Here is a 22,498-nt window from a genome sequence, read left to right as displayed (position 1 = left end):
TGGTTATGTTAATATTAAGCAAAATAGATTTCAAAACAAAATGTATTACTACAGGAGATAAACAGGACCACCACATAAAGCTAAAAGGGTCAATTAATCAGAAAGACAATAATCATAAATATGTTGTGATCAACAACAGAGCATGAAATAAATAATAGTACAAGTGTAGTCAGAGGTATAAACACCCTTCTCTCACCAACTGATATGATGAGAAAAAGTCAGCAAGGATACAGAAGATCTGAACAACACTATCAACCATCATGACAATGTATACTGGACATGACCCCCAATAACAGCAGAATACGCACTATTTTCCAGTGCATCCTCCAGGGTAATCCAAATGTAGAGTCATCAAGCAAGTCTCAACACCTCTGACAAGATGGAAGTCATATAGGAAATGTTCAATGACCAAAATGGAATTGCAAATCAAAAACACAATAATTACGAAAACTCCAATTATTTGGAAATTTAACAACACACTTCTAAACATTCATTGGTTCAAAGAAGAAATCACAATAGGAATTAGTAAGTATCTTGAACTGGATGATAATTTGAATAATCTCAGCTTCAACCTTAAGAAACTATAAAAGAGAGCAAATTAAGACCAAAGCATGGAGAAATTCTTTAAAACGAACAAAAATCAATGAAATAGAGAGCAAAAACAAGAGGAAAATTTCAATGGAATCAACAGCTGGTTCTTAGAAGAGATCAGTAAGACTGAAAAAATGCTAGACAGATTGATCTAGGAAAAAGAAGAGACACAAATTACCAATATGAAAAGTGAAAGAGCGTATAACACTACCTATCACACAGACATTGAAACCATAATAAGGGAATATTATTAACCTTAGGTTTTATAATCTAAAGAAAACGGACAAATTCCTTGAAAGGTAAAAATTACAAACACCAACCCAAGAAGAAATAGAAAATGTGAATAGCCCTATAACAACTGAAGAAATTAAGTTTGCAACTAAGATCTCCCCCCCAAAACCTCCTGGCCCATGTGACTTCACAGGTGAATTCTATCAAGCATTTAAGGAAGCAATAACCTAACCCTATACAAACTCTTTTAGAAAACTGAAAAGGAACATTTTCCAATTCATTATGAGACCAGATAAAACATCACAGGAGAAATATAAATCAATATCCATCATGAACAAAAGAGCAAAAATGCTTAACAAAATATTAATGAACAATATATTAAAATGGCAATATATCATAACCAACTGGGATTTATCCCAGCAATATACGATTGATTTTATTAACACCCTAAAGTCTATCAATATAACTAAAATTTATAATTTAAAAAAATATAATTTTATATTTTATTATAAATTTATAATTTAACAAAATTCAACAGATTTTCATGAGGGCTCTCAGTAAACTAAGAAAGGAAAAGAACTTACTCAACCAGATTAAGGGCTTCATATGTTGAAGTCCTAATCCCCAATAAAACTACATGTGGAGATCAGGCTTTTATAAAAAGTAATTAAAGTAAAATGAGATCATAAGGGTGGGACCCTAATCCAGTATGACTGATGTCCTTACAAGGAGAGGAAGAGAAAGCAGGGGATGCCTGCACACAGAGAAAAAGTCATGTGAGGACAAAGCAAGAAGGCCGCCACGTGCAAGTCAAGAAGAAAGGCCTCAGGAGAAACCGATGCCTCAATGTCAGAGCCAAAACTATAAAACTCATATAAGAAAACATGGGAAGAAAGCTTCACGGCATTGGACTTGGCAGTAGTTTCTTGGATGTGATACCAACAGTCCAAGTGACAAAAGAAAAAACAGATAAATTGGACTACATCAAAAATAAAAACTTCTATGCATCAAAGGACATTAGCAGCAGAGTGAAAACGAAATTGGAGAAAGTATTTGCAAATCATGTATCTGATAAGGGATTAATATTCAGAATATGCACAGAACTTCTACAACTCAACACCAACAAGAAAAGAAAAACCTGATTAAAAAATGGACAAGAGATTTAAACAGACATTTCTCCAAAAAAACAACATACAAATGGCCAATAAGAAGTACATGAAAAGAGAGTCAACATCACTAGTCACCAGGGAAATGCAAATCAAGCTACAATTAGATAGCATCTCATACTTATTAGAATGGCAAACAAATAAACAAACAAAACCCATGCAAAACAAGTGTAATGGTGAGGATGTGGAGAAACTGGAGTAATGCTGGTATGAATGTAAAATGGTGCAGGTGCTGTGGGAAACAGCATGGAAGTTCCTTAAAAAATTAAAAACAGAACTACCATATGACCCACAAATTCCACGTCTAGGTATGTATCCAAAAGAAACGAAGACAGGTTCTTGACGAGGCATTTTCACACCCATATTCATCACAGCATTATTCACAACAGCCAAAAGGTGGAAGCAACTCAAACATCCATCGACAGAGGAATGGATAAAGAAAATGTTGTCTATATGTAACAATGGAATATTACTCGGCCTTAAAAAAAAGAAATCCTGTCACATGCTATAACGTGTGAACCTTGAGGACATTATGCTAAGTGAAATAAATGAGACAAATACTGTGTAATTCCATTCACGTGAGGTACCTAAAGTAGTCAGAAGCATAGAAACAGAAAGTAGAACGGTGGTTGCCAGGGCATGGGGGTATGGGAAATAAGAGGTGCTATCCAATGGGTATGGAGTTTCAGTTCTGCAAGATGAAAAATTTCTAGAGACCTGCTGTACAACAAAGCGAATACAGTTAACACCTCTGAACTTAAAGATGGTTAAGATGGTTAGCTTTGTGTTATGTGTATTTTACCACAATTAAAAAAAATTATAGGTGTAAAAACCTACATTAGAAAAGAAAAAAGGTCTCCAATCAATAACCTAAGTATCTACCTTAAGAGTCTGGAAAGTAAACAGAGCCTGCCTAATAGTAGTCACTGAATGTCCATTACCTTGTATCAATATGGATTCATAAATGTAGCCTTTAAGTAGACATTTATACAAGAAGCAAAAGTTATAAAACAAGGTGAGCATAACATAGCAGAAGCTACTGATTCTAGGGAAGTTAAAAACCGGAAATTTTAAAAGGGTGAGGGAGCAACTTGTTTAATTTTTTGTTTTAAGATAGACAAACCCGGACTTCCTAGGTGGCGCAGTGGTAAAGAATCTGCCTGCCAATGCAGGGGACACGGGTTCGAGCCCAGCCCTGGGAAGATTCCACATGCCATGGAGCAACTAAGCCCATGCACCACGGCTACTGAGCCTGTGTGCCACAACTATTGAGCCCATGTGCCACAACTACTGAAGCTCACGCACCTAGGGCCTGTGCTCCACAACAAGAGAAGCCACTACAGTGAGGAGCCTGTGCACCACAATGAAGAGTAGCCCCCACACACAGCAACTAGAGAAAGCCCATGTGCAACACAAAGACCCAATGCAGCCAATAAATAAATAAAATAAAAAATAAATTTATATAAAAAAAGATAGACAAAACTTCATATTAAATCAATCAATCAAAAGCTGGAACACAAGTGAATGGCCAGGACTGCACCAACAGAAGAAACAAGAAGATTGGATGGCTAAGACTAGACAGCACCTCCCTAGCCCTCTGGTCAAATGTGAAGGGAGGCAGGGGTGTGAGGACACTAAGGGGCCAGCATGTGTAAGGAGGCTGGGCTGCAGGGGCAGGTGACTAAGCCTGTGATGCCACAAGGGCGATGCTGCGAGTCCTTTGGGAGTGTCCACTCAGAAAGCCAGGTGCTGCGCTCTAAAGAGCAGGTGCACTGCTGTGGCATGTTGACAACCCTACAGAACTTGAGGCAGCAAGCAAAAGAGTATGTCTAGGCTCCAGTCTTAGACTAATCTCGAAGAAGGAAAAACACTTTCTCCTGGTTGGTAAAAGTAAAACAGCCAGAAGTGAATATGGAGAACCTAAAAATACTGATTTTGATATAGGATTCAAATTTTACCACCAAAAAAATTTTCATTATCCAGATTTACCCATGTACAAATACAAACATATGCACACGCGTGTGAACATATACACATACATACACACATACAAAATGATCGAATTTCTGTATAAATGGTTTTGGATCATGAACCTCTTATCTCACAATACATAGAGATTTTTTTTAAGTTGATTACATTTTTAAAATGGAATTCCACAACTTTACTTGTTCTCAAATAAAAACACATACAGTCGAGGATCAAGCAGTATCAGCAGTATTGTATCTTGTGGAACTGAAAACCACAGCCACAGAAAGACAGAGAAAATGAAAAAGCAGAGGACTTTGTACCAGATGAAGGAACAAGATAAAACCCCACAAAAACAACTAAATGAAGAGGAGATAGGCACTCTTCCAGAAAAAGAATTCAGAATAATGATGGTGAACATGATCCAGGACTTTGAAAAAAGGCTGGATGCAAAGACTGAAAAGTTTACCAAAGACCTAGGAGAATTAAAGAGCAAACAAACAGAGATATGCAACACAATAACTGAAATGAAAAATACACTAGAAGGAACCAACAGGCAGAAGGGCGAATAAGTGAGCTGGAAGACAGAATGGTGATAATCACTGATGTGGAAAAGAATAAGGAAAAAAGAATGAAAAGAATTGAAGACAGCCTAAGAGACCTCTGGGACAATGTTAAACACACCAACATTCCCATTATAGGGGTCCCAGAAGGAGAAGAGAGAAAGGACCTGAGAAAATACTGGAAGAGATTATAATTGAAAACTTCCCTAACATGGGAAAGGAAAGAGCTACCCAAGTCCAGGAAGCACAGAGAGTCCCAGGCAGGAGAAACCCAAGGAGAAACACGCCAAGACATATAGCAGTCAAATTGACAAAAATGAAAGACTGAGAAAAGTTACTAAAAGCAACAAGGGAAACACGACAAATAACATACAAGGGAACTCCCATAAGGGTAACAGCTGATTTCTCAGCAGAAACTCTGCAAGCCAGAAGGGAGTGGCATGATATATTTCAAGTGATGAAAGGGAATAACCTATAACCAAGAATACACTACCCAGCCAGGATCTCATTCAGAAACGACGGAGAAATCAAAAGCTTTACAGACAAGCAACGGCTAAGAGAATTCAGCACCACCAAACCAGCCCTACAACAAATGCTAAAGGAACTTCTCTAAGCAGGAAACTTAAAAGAAAAGGACCTACAGAAACAAAAACAAAACAATTAAGAAAATGGTAATAGGAACATACATATTGATAATTACCTTGAATGTAAATAGACTAAATGCACCAACCAAAAGATAGACTGGCTGAATGGATACAAAAACAAGACCCATATGTATGCTGTCTACAAGAGACCCACTTCAGACCTAGGGACACATACAGATGGAAAGTGAGGGGATGGAAAAAGATATTCCATGCAAATGGAAATCAAAAGAAAGCTGGAGTAGCAATAGTCACATCAGATAAAATAGACTTTAAAATAAAAAATGTTATAAGAGACAAGAAAGGACATTACATAGAGACCAAGGGATCAATCCAAGAAGAGAAGATAACAATGATAAATATATATGCACCCAATATAGGAGCACCTCAATACAGAAGGCAAATGCTAACAACTATGAAAGAGGAAATGCAAGGCAGAAACAGAGACACTAATGTAGATAACAAACACATGGACACCAAGTGGGGAAAGAGGGGAGGGTTGGGGGGGGATGAATTGGGAGATTGGGATACCAAATTGTACACTCTAAATGTATGCTGTTTATTGTCTGTTAACTGTATCTCAATAAAAGTTCTTAAAAAAAACAAAAACAAAACACATGCAGTCGTTCCTCAGTATCTGTGGGGGATTGGTTCCAGGACACCTGAAGGACACCTAAATTCATGGAAGCTCAAGGCCCTTACAGAAAGTGGTGCAGTATTTCCATACAATCTATGCACACCCTCCTGCTTACTTTAAAGCATCTCCATATTACCTATAATACTTAATAGCATTTACATTGTATGTAAATAGTTGCCGGTGCATGGCAAATTCAAGTTTTGCTTTTTGGAACTTCCTGGAATTTTTTTTTCCTGTATAGTTTTGATCCACAGTTGGTTGAATCAGTAGATGCACAATTTGCAGATACGGAGGGCCATCTGCACAAGTGCTTTCTACCCCAAGATTTTACAAGGCAGCTTATACCAACGATGTAGGGTGATCACTTGCAGGACTGATTTCACAGTTTAAGCAAAAGACGCGTGTGTCATCCTACCGTGCATACTGCTTGAGTTAGGTGTTTGCATCCCTGGCGATAAATATTATGGACTGCATCGGGCCTTCAAAATAAATATAAATAATCAAGGCAAAAGGAAAAGAGATTAGTGAAAACTTTCAATCATTCAAAATTTAGATGCTAAAATTATTCAACAAGGATAACGATCATAATACTTACTGTTTCCTATACCATGAGAGGACTCCGTGTTCTAACACTACCCAGAATAACCTCCAGCCAAAAAATCTTGAACTCTAAAGGAAAAACAACAAAGATTTTTCCAAGCTGATATATCTAGATTCAAATACTCAACTCATAAAAAGTAATTAAGTTATGACAGTACTATCTGAGCCTTTCAACCAGACAGTACCACTGCACACTCAAAAATGATCAAGCATGAACTGAGGAACAGGGTGCAGAAGTGAAAACATACCACTACAGGGTGACAGGAACAGAAGAAATGCCATATTGGTAAGATCAACGATGAACACAGTTTATAGTTCTGACAATACTGTGCAAGGATATTTATAGGAAATTTATCAGTTGTGGGCTTCAAAGACAATTTCCTCTAAGTCCTGAATGAGCTTCTAAAAAAGGAGAATTATCCTAAACTTATTGTATACAGTATAAACACACATGTACATAAGTATATAGAAGGAGCGCTTGCAGATGCAGAAGAAACTATGAGCTCCAAAACAGTTAATTCTAGAAAATAACTGAACTCCAAAATGCAAAGAAATTTTTAGAACCAGAAAGATTTTATATGTATGCTCTGTGACAATTCAAATATTAAATTCCAAGTCCTCCATGGATCAATGTTCATAACAAAAATGATACTGCATTCCTATGCTTAAGTAAGAAAAAAATTCTTCCACTCTGCTCTGTACACACTTGGTCATCTAAAAGTGTTAGACCAACACAAGAGATAGTTAACTGCTACAAGCACTGGATGCCTAATAAAGTCCAGCAGTATAAAATGGTTTACATTATAAGACTGAATAATCATTAAATCACATATGCTTCAGAAAATGAAAAAGAATTTTAACAAGAGAGCACCTGAGAATCTTCTTTTTACAGTTTTATTATTTTGAAAAATCCCAACCTACCTTCCAGAGAGGGCCTTCGAATCGATTCAATGCTTTGTTGATGACCTATTGAAAAAAACACGTTTTTATGAAAAACGCATCTCTGTAGTTCAAGAATTCAAAATTTTTTTCTACGTTACATCCACTACCACAGACCTTATTACCAACAAGAATGTGTTTCATTTCAGCACCCTGGGCAAGATCAAGAGGTTTCTGATCTGTGTAAAATACAAGGGAAAAAGCCATCAAGAGCTTAATTCTACTATAAAATTGATGCTTATATTGCAGCATGTAATTAATATTCTTTCACTAGTCCATCAGCTACCCCCCAAATTACCTACCTGACGCTGCCATCTCAGTTCTTTACAGCCTCCTTTTCAGTAATTAACTACTAAGCCAGCAAACCAAACTAAACTCTGAACACTCTGTACAGGTTCTGTGATCATTCAAGCTTCTTGCCGTAAGTCACTGTATCAGTTTCCTACAGCTGTTGTAACAAATTACCGCATACTTAGTGGTTTAAAACAATAGGATTTATTATCTTACAGTTCGGGAGGTCAGAAATCCATAGTTTCACGGTGCTAATAATCAAGCTGTTGGCAGGGCTGCCTTCCTCTGTGGCTCTTGGGGAGAATCTGTTTCCTTGCCTTTTCCAGAGGTCGCCTACATCCCTTTGGTTCATGGTCCCTCCCTCCATCTTCAAGGTGCATCATTCCAGCTTCTGCTTCCACCCTTACATTTTTCTCTCTTGATATTCTGATCCTCCTACCTCCTCCCCAAAAGGAAGGACCCTTGTTACTACACTGGGAATTCAGGATTATCTCACTATCTCAAGATACCTAACTAATCACATCTTTGGGGGAGCATTATTCAGCCCACCACAGCTGCTCTTCAACTACCTCACTGCAGAACAGGTAGCAGAGACAACTTAGAGAAACCGTGTGATGGTCCACAATTGAGGACAAAAGGAAAAAGTGGTAATAGAGAATGAAACCAGCAAGGTATCATGGTAACTTTCTCAAGCCTACACATGCAAGCACTCTGTGTTTTGCCAAACAACAAAAATGGAATTTTTAAGTTATTTATTGAGTTCTGAAGTGAGCAGGACACTGTATGAAGGATGCAACCAAAACAAATCATCATCTCATAACCTCAAAGAGCTTCTAATTACTAGGGAAACAAAAGCTACACATAAAAATTTAAAACAAAAAATCAGCCCTTTCAAGATAACATATCAGATTGGAACTCTGGAACTCTATGTATGCAGTAAGGTGATAAAACCTGTTTATAAACAGCAAACACCTGGTACATGTTGGGCAACTTTTTGTAGAACGATCTCCTAATGAGAGTCTATCATGCGCCAATTAGTATTTTAGGCACTGAGGATTCAGCAGTGAACATGACCAAAAAACTGGACCGGGGGAAGCATAGAAAAAGGTAAAGACAGACAACTAAAAAAAAAAAAAAAAAAAAGGATCTAGCAAATAATAAACCATGGTATGCCAACATTCTTAAGTGAATGTTCTGAGAGAGAACGACTGGGATACCACTTTAGATTGGACACTGGGGGACTGATGGAAGAAAGCCTCTCGGAGGGAGGGATGTTTAAACTGAAAGGAAGGATTCACCCTTGTGAGAATACAGGGGAAGCAGAGACTACAAGCAGAGACAACAGCTCATGCAAAGGCCCTGAGGTAGGAACAATTAGGTGGGCAAGAGAGAAAGGCAGGGGTAGAAAGAAGCCACATCACAAAAGGGCTTAGTGATCAGACCTTTGTGAACCAGTACATGGAGTTTGTATTTTATTCTAAATATGATGGAAAGCCACCAAAAGGTTTTAGGTAAAAGAGTAAAATGATCTGACTTATGTTTCAAACTCTGTCAAAGTGTTAAAAAGGACTTTATAAGACTATCTGGGGAAATGTGAACTTTGGCTGTTTAATGATTTTGAGAAATTATAAAATTATGAATAGGATAGTAACACTGTGTTTTTTTTAATAGTTCTATTTAGAGAGAATTCACACACCACACAATTTACTTATTTAAAGTACACAATTCAATGCTTTTTAGTGTATTCACAGAGTTGTACAACTATTACGTGGTTATGGTATTTTTTTTTAAAGGGGACCTTACACAAATGTACTTAAATATTTATAGACAAAATAATATGACATTGGAGGAGTGGCCATTATTGATAATTCCTGAAAGAGGGTTATGAGTACATCAATTATACTATTCTATCGTTTAAGCTTTGATAATTCCCATAATAAAAATTGTTTTAAAAATCACTGCAGCTACTGTATGGAAAAAGCCTGTAAATGTGGGCAAGAGAAAAGTAGGGATACAAGTTACAAAGCAATAGCAAAGGTCCAGGTGAAAGATACTGGTGATATACAAACAGCTCACACAGCTCAATATCAGAAAAAGAAACAAACAACCCAATCAAAAAATGGGCGAAAGCCTAAAAAGACATTTCTCCAAAGAAGACATACAGATGGCCAAGAGGCACATGAAAAGATGCTCAACATCACCGCTTATTCGAGAAATGCAAATCAAAACTACAGTAAGGTATCATCTCACACTGGTCAGAATGGCCATCATCAAAAAATCTACAAACAGTAAATGCTGCAGAGGGTATGAAGAAAAGGGAACCCTCCTACACTGTTGGTGGGAATGTTAATTGGTACAGCCACTATGGAGAACCATATGAGGGTTCCTTAAAAAACTAAAAATAGAACTACCATATGATCCAGCAATCCCACTCCTGGGCATATATCTGGAGAAAATCATAATTTGAAAAGATACATGTACCCCAATATTCACTGAAGCACTATTTACAATAGCCAGGACACGGAAGCAACTTAAATGTCTATCGACGGAAGAATGGGTAAAGAATATGTGGTATGTATATGCAATGGAATATTACTCAGCCATAAAAAAAGAACGAAATAATGCCATTCGCAGTGACATGGATGGACCTAGAGATTGCCATACTGAGTGAAGTCAAACGGGAAGACAAATATCATATGATATTGCTTATATGTGGAATCTAAAGTTAACTTATTTACAAAACAGAAACAGAGTCACAGGTACAGAAGACAAACTTATGGCTACCAAGAGGGAAAGACAGAAAGGGGGGATAAATTGGGAGACTGGGATTGACATATACACACTGCTATACATAAAATAGATAACTAATAAGGACTTACTGGATAGCACAGGGAACTCTACTCAATACTGTGAAATGACCTATATGGGAGAAGAATCTAAAAAACAGTGGACATATGTATAACTGATTCACTTTGCTATACAGCAGAAACAGAAACACTGTAAATCAACTATACTCCAATAAAAATTAACTAAAAAATAAAAACAAGAAAGACACTGGTGGCTTGAACTAGAGAGTAGTAAAATGGAGACACTAGCAGGTATGGAGAAAAGTAGGTGGGTTCAAGATTTATTTTAGAGGTAGATTTACCAGACTGCTGATGGGTAAAACTCAAACTGGTCATATATCATTCTTTTAGTGGGGAAAAACTTCTTAAAATATTAACTGAGTATCTGATAATCACTTTAGGTTTTCTAGCTAATCGCACACAGGAGGACGTCTGATGAAAAGGTCTGCCAACTCATTATTTTTATTCTATCTCAGGGCACTTTTGAGAAATTATTCCCTTAGGCAGAGAGAAGACAGACAATGTGATTTCTTTCACTGAATTCTGTCCTAACACCAAAAATCAATTCTGAACTCCTGCCAAGAGCTGAAGTCTCGCACAGAGCCCTCATTTCTGGATTCAAGGCCCACAGTGCCTGTCACATGGTGCAGATTTGATAAGATGCTTTCTGAACTGAATGAAATGGTCTTCTTTCTGAGATGGGCACCATAAACAGCTGTTTCAAAATCACACTAAATCTCTTATCGACCACGACAAAATAAAGTAAAAAACAGGAACGATTATATATTTCAATCTCTGCATGACTCAGATTCGTCCCTTAATGGGAAAACGAAATAAAAATGTCAACACTCCTCAAATAATTCACATAGAACGCAGTCTCAACCAGATGCCAACAGCATTTTTACTAAAAACCTAAGAAAATTATTTTAAATGCCATTTGCAAAAACAGTTAAGACTCTCTAGGAAAAGCATAATAAAGGGAAACGTCATCAGCTATTAAAACCTTACAAAAACGACCAATAAAAGTGCAACGCTGGCGAAGGGACAGCTGAGGCAATTAAACAGCACAGAAAACACACACAAAAAGTAAATTCTTCAGGAGTATGACAAAGGCACAACAAAACAAGGGGAAAGGAAAGGCTGCTTGACAAAGGGTGCAAAGATAAGTGATTAGCAACTTGAGAGTCTCACATCCTACCATACACTCTCACATCACCTTTCCTGCTCAAAACTCCCCACACTCACTAACAGGGCTGAGCCTCTGGCTACCCTCTGATGTTACTCGTCTCCCTGACGAGCCCCTCTCTAGCTTCCTTTTCCAAATACGCCAAGTGCCCTTCTACCCCGGAGCTTTCAGACTGACTTGCCCGTTGCTTTCACTGCTCTTCTGCCAGAATCCTTCATCACTTGCCTTTCCTCACGCCCTTCCTCAATGTGGCTCTCTGCTCAGTCACTTCAGCACGGCCTTCCCTTCTCTCCCCGCCCTTTCCAAAACAACAGCCTCGCTCCCCACTGGCTCTCCCTCTATCCCCTTCAGCCTATTTTATTTTTCCACACCTCACTGCCTGACACTGCATGTGTATTTACACTTTGTCTGTCTCCTCCCACCAGAACACAAGTGTGGGGACACTCGGATTTTGTTCGCTGGTGGGTCTCCAGTACCGACAATGGTTCCTGGCACACAGCAGAGGCTCAGTATTTGCTGAATGAATGTGATACAGATACACAGGAGAAAACAGAATCTAATATTTACCAAAGCTCTACCTAAGTTTAGAAGTGTTAGAAGAAATCAAAGAAGAGGATCAACAACTTTGATTAAAAATTTAAAATATCCTTGTTTAAAAAGACTAGGAGGGGTTCCCTGCTGATGCACTGGTTAAGAATCCACCTGCCAATGCAGGGGACACGGGTTCATAACAGCGCCTACGAAGACAAAAATTTCTAATTTTGACAAAGTCCAATTTAACAATATTTTATCATTCATGCTTTGTGTCATATTTAAGAAATCTTTGCAAGACCCAAGGTAACTAAGATTTTCTACTGTATTTTCTTCTAGAGTTTTATGGTTTTAACTCATGTTCATTTCTGTGGTCCATCTAGATCTAATTTTTACACATGGTGTGAGGTAAAGGTCATATTTCATTATTTTGGATATAGCAATCCAACTTTTCCAATACCATTTTTGACAATTTTATCCTTTCCTCACTGATTGCCTTGACACCTTTGACAAAAATCACTTGTGTGTATATACATTTTTATATTTCTGGACTCTCTCCTATCCCATAGGCCTATATATTTATCCTTACACCTTGCCACAGTGATTGGCCTAAGGGATACCTAGATAGTAAATAAGAGTGAAACAACTCTGGGTGTGTCTGTGAGGGTATTTCTGGACGAGATTAGCATTTGAATCAGTAGACTGAGTAAAGATCAGACCTCATCATCCAATCCACTGAGGGCCTGAACAGAACAAAAAGGCAGAGAAAGGACAAATTCTCTTTCTGGGCTGGGAAATCAATCTCTTTCTACCCTGGAACATTGGAGGTCCTGGTTCTCTGGCCTCCACTGTCCTCTCCCTAGGGGTCTCAGGCCTTCAGATTCAGACTGAATTACACCACCGGCCTTCTTGGTCTTGGTCTCTCCTCTTTAATAGGTTGGGCTCTCCACTCTCTCTCTATATATATGTATGTATCTGATTGGTTCTGTTTCTCTAGAGAACCCTGACTGTGACTGCAAGGTAGCCTAAGTCCTCCTCCAACTCTGTTCCTTTGCAAAGTTGTTTTGGGTATACTAGGTCGCTTCCATATGCAAATGAAATTTACAATCAATTTGTCAATTTCTACAAAAAGCCCTGTTGGAATTTTGACTGGGATTGCACTGACTTGCTAGATCCACTTAGAAAAAACGGACATGCCAACAATGTGGAGTCTTCTGAACCCTGAAAATAATACCCTTCCCCATACAGATACTCTTACATTTCTCTTACCAATGTTTAATGCGTACAAATCTTACACATCCCTTATCAAGTTTATTCCCAAGTATTTCACGATATTTTAATGCTATTGTAAATAATAAGCTTTTTCAATTTCGACTCCTGAGTAGTGTACACAAATATTAAGTTTTGTATACTGAAGTTGCTCACTAATTAGTCCTACTAGGTTGTTGTAGATTTCTTAGAATTTTTTACATGGATGATCATGTTTCCTATGAATAAAATTATTCTTTTTCAGCCTGAATATCTTAATTTTTTTTCTTGCTTTATTGCACTGGCTAGGTTTTCCAATTCAATGCTAATAGGAGTGGAGAAGGGAAGGTAAATCAGGTCCCTATAATTCCATTATGGCCAAAAGTAGAAGCCTCTCCTGACGTTTTAAAGTTTATATTGCACATTTAGGTCTTTATCTGGAATTTAGTATTCAAAATGAAATGGTTATCTAAAATCACCTATTACTATATGGACAGCTAATCGTCCCAGCATCACTTAATTCTTCCTCATCCACTTATCACGCCACTTTTGTCACCTACTAAGTTCCCATGTGTACATACTTTCATTTCTAAATTATTTATCTACCTTGAGCCAATATCAATTCAAGATTTCACTATGTGATTTTATCCATTCCAGACTTTAAATAACTCTACAGTATACACTAATCATTCCCAAATTTATATCACCACTCAGACCTCTCTCCTGAACTCAAACTTCTATCTCCAATTCTATCCCTTGGATTGTATAATAGTATTTTAAATTCTTAATGTCTTAAAAACGAAGCCGCTAATTCTCAGCAACTGCTAACCTGTCCCTCTTGCAGTCTTCCCCTTCTCACCAAGTGGAAATTCTATTCTTCTAGGTTCTCAGTTCAAATACTGGAAAGTTATACTCGACTCCTTTCTCTCATACCTGACATCCAAGTCATCAGAAAATTCTGACCACTCTACCTTCAAATATGTGTTAAAAAAAAAAAAAAAATTCCAACCACTTACTACCAGTTTTATTACCACTATCCTGATTCAAGCCAATATTATCTCTCACCTCCTGATTATCCCAACAGCCTCTTAAGAGTTAGCCTCCCTGCCCTCCTAGGGTCATGGCAAACAGTGATAATTTTTCATAATATAAGTCAGATTATTTCATTCCATTCTAAACCCTCCCACATCTTCCCATCTCTCAGAGTAAAAGCCAAAACTCTTAAAATAACCTGAAAGGCCTTTCATGATCCAGTTGCCACTGCCTCTCACTCCCTGCTCTGACCACTCCCCTTCTCTCACTCTCTTCTGGACATCCTGGCCTCCTTGCTCTTCCTGACACATCACGCACACTCTCACCTGTTTCCTCTGCCTGGTACCAAGCTTGTCTCCCAGATATTGGCATGGCTTGCCCTCTCACTTCAAATTTTAATTGTTCTCCTAACAGAGAAGCTTTTCCTGCCACCCCATACAAAGCAGGAGCCCACTATTCATGCATCACACTCCAGATCCTACTTCCCTGTTTTTCCCCCCTCACAGCACTTATTACATCTGACATATTAAATACCTGCTTTTCTATTTGCTTTTTATTGACCTCCCTTTATTAGGATGTAGGCTCCATGAAAGCAGGAACTTGTCTTTTTTTTTTTTTTTTCCTTCACTGCTCTAGGTCCCTAGTGCCTGGAATAGTGTCTGGCACATAAGCTCTCAAATATTTGTTGAAGAAATGAATACTTTACTTACCACAGATTCATAAGTAGTCCTTCTATCCAGCAGGGCTAGCTCCACCCCCACCGCTTCTCTTCCCCTTTAAAATTCTCCGCCCTTGACTCTTCTGTATAAATTTAGAATCATCTAGTCAAGTTCTGTGAAAACCCTTTGAGGATTCTGGGTGGGATTGCTTTGAATTATAAATTAATTTGTGGAGAACTATTAGCTTTTCACTGCTGAGGTCTTTCTCCACCAAAAACATGGCAGGGTTTCTCCATTTTTTAGGTCTTCTTTTACATCCTTCAGCTGTGTTTATAACTACCTCCATTTAAAAAACTAAACATCTTTTATCAAAAATGTTTCTACTTTTTTGCTATTCCCCAAAATACTACCTTTTTAAAAATTACATTTCTAACTGTCACAATGAAGTCAAGCTCTTTTCCTACTGCCCTGGCCCTCCTTAACTTTAAGCATGCTTAAATTCCCCCTGTGCCTAAAAAACCTTCCACTTGGCCACAGAGCCATCCCTCTGTTCTTACATATTGCAAAGAAGCAGACAGGTAGTGCTGCCTCAGCTTCCTCATTTCCTACTCAGTCCTCAGCCCCTAACCTAGCCTTCACTTAACTACCCAGTAAAAGCTGCTCTCTCGGAGAGGACTGCTGGGCACTGGGTCACCGAACTCCACAGCCTTTTCTCAGTGTTTATCTTCTTCAGTCTAAGATGCTCATAACCAGTAACAACCTACCCCTTTAGCTCTGCATTTACTCTCTTCCTTCGGCTTCCAGGGAACTGGTATTTCCCTCTCATCTCCTGAGTGTTTCCCCTTCTGCACCCCCCAATTTCTCTTCTAACTTATTCCAGGAAGAACCTATGTCTATCTCAGGGATACAGGGAAAGCCTCTCTGGGGATGCAGAGTTTGAGCTAATTCTTAGGGTGAGACTAGAGTTTATCAGATGGACAGGAAGGAAAAGGGCACTCCTGGCAGAGAGAGCACAGGCTGGGTGAGGACAGCATGGTTAACCAGAGAGCCTCAAACAGTTCAACACGTCTAGAGCTGCACTGTCCAATATGGTGGACACATGTGAATCATGTGGCTATTCGGCACTTGAAATGCATCTAGTTCGAGCTGAGATGTGCTGTGACGTATAAAATACACACCAGATTTCAAAGACTTGGTACCAAAAAAAGGAATGTAAAATGTCATTTTTTTAATTCAATTACATGTTGACATGGTATTTGGGATATGCTGCTTTAAATAAAACATATTATTAAAATTAATTTCATGTTTCTTTTCACTTTTCATATGTGATTCCCATTGTATCCCTATAGGACAGTGCATTAGGGCCAAGTCAAAAGAAGAGAGGAGAAGCATGAGATTCTACAGTAAATTTTCTATCTCCTTTCTACTCCCATTGATGTTTATAAAGTTCAGGTCCTAATTACCCCTCACCTAAGACCATTTCAATGGTCCTACTGATCCCTCCCTACAGTCTTGGGCCTGTCACAACCTATCCTAGATATTGTTATCATATTAATCTTTTTAAAGCACCTCATCCCTCCACTGCTCACTTATTTCATTTTCCAGAGTCCCCCTGACCTTTGAAATTAAGGGGTAAAACTGTGGCATTTTGAGGCTCACCACGATAGAAGCTAACCTGCACTACAGGACTCCCCAGTACTGCTCCCCTTCACGCCCTTGGATGTGCCAAACTGGAGGTGTCACCTCAACTTGACTTATACTTTTCACCTTAATACCTTTGTTCATAATCCTCCCTCTGCCTAGAACACGCTTTCTCAAATTTCAGCTTATCAATATCTTAACAGATAATAATAGTATTCTGTTTTACTTAAAAGGAAAAAACACATTGGGGGGCTTTTCGTTAGAGATAAAAACTGAAGTATTTAGAGAAGAATTTTTTTTAAATATACTAGGACTCCTTATAGACTTTAATCTTATAGACTTCCAGGATCTATATAAAAGATGTAACCTTTCAGGAAGCTATTTCTAATTATCCCAAGCCTTCAACAAACATGCAACTTGCAGAAGGCACTGAGTGCTACACATTACTCTAGGTGCAGGGTAAACTAGACAGTAAAATGTTAGCCCTCCCCTTAGGAGCTCAGTCTCACGGAGGACTGCTACATAAGCCAACAAGTGCCACGGAGAATGACTGAGGCTACAAAGAGGTAAACACAGGTCCCATGGGACCAGAGACAAGCCCTAATCCAGGCTGATGGTTGGCAGCAGGAAGCATTCTAAAAAGGGATGCAGAAAAGCCCTAATGGGCTGTTCCCGCACTGAATACCCAAGACACCTTTTCCAGCTTCCCTTATGTTATCCAATTCTGCCTTTGATACATCATGCATGTACAGTCTATCCTCATTTTCGAATTCCATATTTGCAAACTCGTCTACTGTTAAATCTTACTTTAAATCCGCAAATCAATATTTGTGGCAGTTTTCCGGTCATTCACAGACATGTCCAGATCGGTAAAAACTCTGAGTCTTTTGATGCACATGTTCCCTGAAGTGGAAAAGCTGAGGCTCTGCCTTCTTGTCTCAGTTCTCATACTGTGAACAAGAGTCCTTGTCACACAGTCTGCCTAGTGCCACAGTGTTCCCGTGTTTTGCTTTTCGTTTCTGGTGATTTCATTGTTGAAACTGGCCCCCAAGCACCGTGCTGAAGTGCTATCTAGTGCTCCGCAGCACAAGAAGCCTGTGCTGTGCCTTCCAAACACAGCACGTGTTACACGAGCTTAGTTCAGACTTGAGCTATAGCGCTCCTGGCAGTGAGCTCAATGTTGATAGGTCAATAATACATACTAAATAAGGTGGTTTTAAACAGAAAGCTCACCTAAGACAAGGTTTATGTGCTGATCAGGGGATGAAAACGCTGTGACCAAAGGCTTGCAGGAGCCTAACTCTGTATTTCCCTTATGAGCAATGGTTCAGAATCCATTAATTCAGAGGCACGGCAATGTTACAGAACATAATCACCACAAGTAACAAGAATTAACTGTACTTTTCTTTCCCTTGAGGGTGGGAATCAGAGCGTAGTCATCATGAGTGCCTCAAAAGAAACAGGTATTACTAAACATGTAGGTCTTAATTGGGACGTAAATTAATAAATTTTTTCTTTTGTATAAATGCCTTGACTTCTTCAAAATTAAACAGATACCACACAGTTTAGGTGGTGTGTAGCCAAAGGCTGGGTACTAAAACGAAACACTTCATCTTTTTGCAGCTTCAAAATGACCAACAATGGCTTTCCCCAACATGCTTACCATTTTTGTTCTTCAGATTGGGGTCTGCTCCACTTTTTAGAAGCTTCAAGGCACACTGTTTATGAGCCCGGTAAGCGGCACAATGCAAGGGAGTATTTCCTAACTGATCCGAACAGTTAACATCAGGAGGATTCGGCCTGTTGAGCTAACAATTGAAGAAACGCAACACAGATTACATACCAAAGACAGACTTTCTTCCACGAAACCCATGACGGTCCAGCACAGCCAAAGCTTCAGGGGACCCTCCTGCTCCAGAGCCTGAACAGCAGCCGGCTCCTCAGCATCTGTCAGCAGCTCCTCGCTCGTGGAAGCAGCCAACCACCGTCACTCCCTACGCTGTCCTCGGGCTGCCTCGGAATCTCAGGTGCCACACGCCCCCGACAACAGATACCACACCCTACGCCAGGGCCACCCCACTCACCCCTGGACAGTGGGATTCCACTGAGATTCGCTCGCCTCTACCAGTCTTGCAAGTCACACTTGTGACAGCAAAATTACAAACTGCTCTACCACAGACAGTCGCTCAGAAGCGTTAAAGCCATAACTGTTAAATGTGCGAGTGTTAAAGGCCTACTGAGTTTGCTGTTCCCAGCTGACTCCTTCAAAAACTTCTTTACAGTCTCCATTTCACAAAGTTTAAAAAATGTTTTAGGCACTATACTTGAAACCAGAGAGGGCTTTTACAAACGAGCTGAAATAACTTTAAGGTCAATGGCTGTGCTGTAGTCTTGAATTTAGAACACATTCAGAGTGTGTTCAATGAGACTATTTTCAGGAAATGGAAACTGGAAAGTAGGTCTCCTAAGAAGAAAAAAAATAAAATGGGTAAAGTTTTCAGTCTGTTCTAACATGATATAAATATTTCAAAAATATTGTCCCTTGTTTGTATGTTCCTTTCTAGAAGTATAGCATACCTTTCCGAAATAATTGCTCATCAAAACTAGAGAAAGATATTCCTTTATAGGATCCTATGTATTATATGTCAATTTTAAATGGGCTTAATCATTAAAAAAAAAAAAAACCCCAACTATCCTTACATTAAGTGTTTACCTTGAAAAACTGGATTCTTAACCATTAGGTTTTTGTAGAAAGTGGGGAGGTAGGGACTTCCCTGGTAGCACAGTGGTTAAGAATGTGCCTGTCAACACAGGGGACATGGGTTCAATCCCTGGTCCGGGAAGATCCCACATGCCGCAGAGCAACTAAGCCCATGTGCCACAACTACTGAGCCTGCATTCTAAAGCCTGCGAGCCACAACTACTGAGCCCGCATGCTGCAACTACTGAAGCCCACATGCCTAGAGCCCGTGCTCCGCAACAATAGAAGCCACCGCAATGAGAAGCCCATGCACCAAAACAAAGAGCAGCCCCCGCTCGCCACAACTAGAGAAAGCCCGTGTGCAGCAATGAAGACCCAACACAGCCAAAAATAAATAATAAACCTTTAAAAACAAATTAAAAAAAAAGAAAGTGGGGAGGTAAATCAGAAATTCAGAGAGAAACATTATTTAAAATGTAATTCTGCTTAAACTATTACCATGCTGTGTTTTTAGATATTTAAAGACTTATTCAATTATGATCTTGAGTATTTTGGTCCCACAATTTGACATTACGAACTCAACATTAAGTAAAAAAATTCCTGCAGAGTAAAGAAATAATACACTTGTTTTTGCTTTTACCAGAGCTGTGAGTTCTGTTGTCTTGCCTTCTCTTGCTGCTGCTAAAAGTAATTCTTCAAGCTTTCTTTGTTGAGTCCTTTCTACAGCTGCAAAAGGAAAAGTACATATTACTCTACTTCTAGTCTGGATCCTATCAGCAAATTTATCACAAAGATATATGAAGAATAAAGTGATCATGTTGAGAAAAGTCACAATGTTTTGAATTGTAATTCAAATACTGTTAGACGTTATTGTTATTCTCACTGCCTTACATTTCAGATTACAGAGTTCAACTTTCCTCAGGTTCAGATGAATTTATGTTTTCATTTCAGAGGTCTTTAAGTACATTACTCACTATAATACCAATCACGAGTAATTATGAATTACTTTTGTATGCTGAAATACTATCACACATGTGCCCTGGAAAGGTAGACAAATGGGGAAAGGCACTCATACCTTCCAGAACCTTAGAATGTGAAAAGTAATAAGAAACAGCACTGGCAGGAAGATGTACGAACCACATAAAGATATCTAGGTTTATGTATACTTACATACTTCTACATAATATTTTATTTCTTTAACAAATATCTTAGTAGGTACTACATGCCAAATTCCTTTCAAAGCACTTAAAAATATTAACTCATTAAATCCTCAGAACTACTCTTTGATGTGTTACTATTTTCACAATTTTATAGGTGAAGAAACTGAGGCAGCAAGAGGTTAAGGAATTTAACCTAAGTCACACAGAAAGGACGTGAAGGAGCTAGGACTTGAACTTGGGTAGGTGGGTTCTGGAGTCCACATTCTTGTCATTACTCTGTGCTGCTCATACTTGCAGGGAATGAGAGTAATCTGATGTAGGTGCCTAGAATATGTAATAAGGTCTCATTTCTGCCATGCTTTGAGTTCTGTTTGGTTTACAGAAAAGAAGCAATTTCATAGAAAGGTTCAGTAATAATCCCCCTTAAAAAAATGTGTGTACAATGTCCTATGCAAAGGCTGCAAGGAAGGAACTATAGAAGTTTTCCCAGGTCTTCCTGAGAAATAATGAACATTTATTAATAGTAATTACTATGCGCTAACAGTTGTTCGAGACACTATGCATGCCCTTGCATTTCAACCACAGGAAACACACAGCTTTGTCTTAAGAACTGGCTAACATTACTATATACCATGATCTTCTTTTCTCACATTTTTATTTCCACACCCAGACTCCCTTCCTCTGCATTTTGGAGGAAGGCTGCCCGGCCCCCCCACAGGCTCCCAAAACTGCCTTCTTTCGCGGGGACTCACGCTCTTCAGTCTTGTGAGCTTTTTAGAACAGTCATGTCCCTACCTTTCCCCTACATACCTCTGCTACTGCATGTATTACCTGGAGCTGTTATTTATCCCCGCAGTCATTCTTGAAGGCAGATACCTGTTCTTAGTCTTCTGTGTATCCTAGGTATTTATGACAATAACTGGCACAATGAAAATTTAGCCAATAAATATTTACTGAATGATCAAATAATGCTTAATAATGTTCTTTCTAGACTTTAAAGAAGGGTGGTAAATGTTTCTCTAATGTTTCGCTTTAGATTTTCTCGGCTAATACATGAAGGAAAAAGGGATCTGGAGTTGAAAACCCTGTTTATCTTCCTGTCCTGTGTTCATTCTGGACACTGAAAGACTGCTGATCCAGCCAATAAAAAAAAAATTCCAGTTTTCGGGCTCGAGGTTTCTAGAGTGCGGGTAATGCTGTTTCTTGATGTGGGTACTGTTTACATGGATGTGTTCCCCTTGTGAAAACAGCGAGTTGTACATTAATAATGTGTACTTTTATCCACATATTTTATACCTCAATAAATATTTTTTAAAGCACATACTCCATCCCCCAAATAATTTGTCCTATAAATTTTAAATTTAATATCACTAAAAACTAACTCTTTTTCTTTTCAGTCAGAATCCAGAGTTAGTGGGGATTGCAGAGATCATGAAGGCTAACTCCATCCTGGCAAGACAATTACATACACGCCCAGGGTAGGTTAAATAGCAGTACACTTGAAATGCAGATGAGAACCTAGCAAATGTACCTCATTAACAACAAAATCACCACTGTGCAATCTCTGTAGTAACGAGTGATCCAGGCAAGAATTATCACTGAATGCTAAAATCACTGATTTAAAGTTTATTGGTAACCAGGATATTTACATGGTCTCAATTTTTCCCCTCAAGGATTATTTATTAATTACAAAGGGGGGAAGGTACCCTTACAGTGGACCACCTAGTGATCAGAGATAATTTCACCAGTAATGGCACAAAATAACATCGTGTATCTCCTAATATGATGCACTGGTATAAAGCATACAACCTTATCCTATGCCAGAAACAACTTATGCCAAAAATGTATATCCTAAATCTAATTATATGAG

The 22,498-nt window shown here is 38.7% G+C and overlaps 1 protein-coding gene across 6 annotated transcripts in view; it reads right to left on the bottom strand.

Annotated features, from left to right (window-relative positions):
* The window catches only part of OSBPL1A (oxysterol binding protein like 1A), a 218,925-nt gene that overhangs the window by 142,671 nt on the left and 53,756 nt on the right, over positions 1-22,498 (bottom strand). For 5 of the 6 annotated variants that reach the window (XR_009047972.1, XM_057698860.1, XM_057698859.1 and 2 more), the window contains 6 exons: positions 20,109-20,194; positions 18,431-18,575; positions 7,451-7,512; positions 7,316-7,360; positions 6,390-6,463; positions 6,210-6,273 (listed from right to left, as the gene is read on the bottom strand). Coding sequence is in view for 5 of the 6 variants with exons in the window: in XM_057698860.1 (XP_057554843.1) it covers positions 6,210-6,273; positions 6,390-6,463; positions 7,316-7,360; positions 7,451-7,512; positions 18,431-18,575; positions 20,109-20,194 (476 nt within the window). In the remaining variant the exon portion in view is untranslated. Of the gene's footprint in view, positions 1-6,209; positions 6,274-6,389; positions 6,464-7,315; positions 7,361-7,450; positions 7,513-18,430; positions 18,576-18,610; positions 19,194-20,108; positions 20,195-22,498 lie in introns of those variants that run through there. The other variant, XM_057698862.1, reaches the window with a different exon arrangement.

This window comes from Hippopotamus amphibius, chromosome 11 (assembly GCF_030028045.1).
Source record: "Hippopotamus amphibius kiboko isolate mHipAmp2 chromosome 11, mHipAmp2.hap2, whole genome shotgun sequence".
NCBI lineage: Eukaryota > Metazoa > Chordata > Mammalia > Artiodactyla > Hippopotamidae > Hippopotamus > Hippopotamus amphibius.
The sequence above is the reverse complement of the archived record's forward strand: the minus strand, read 5'-3'. Positions and strand labels throughout refer to the sequence as shown.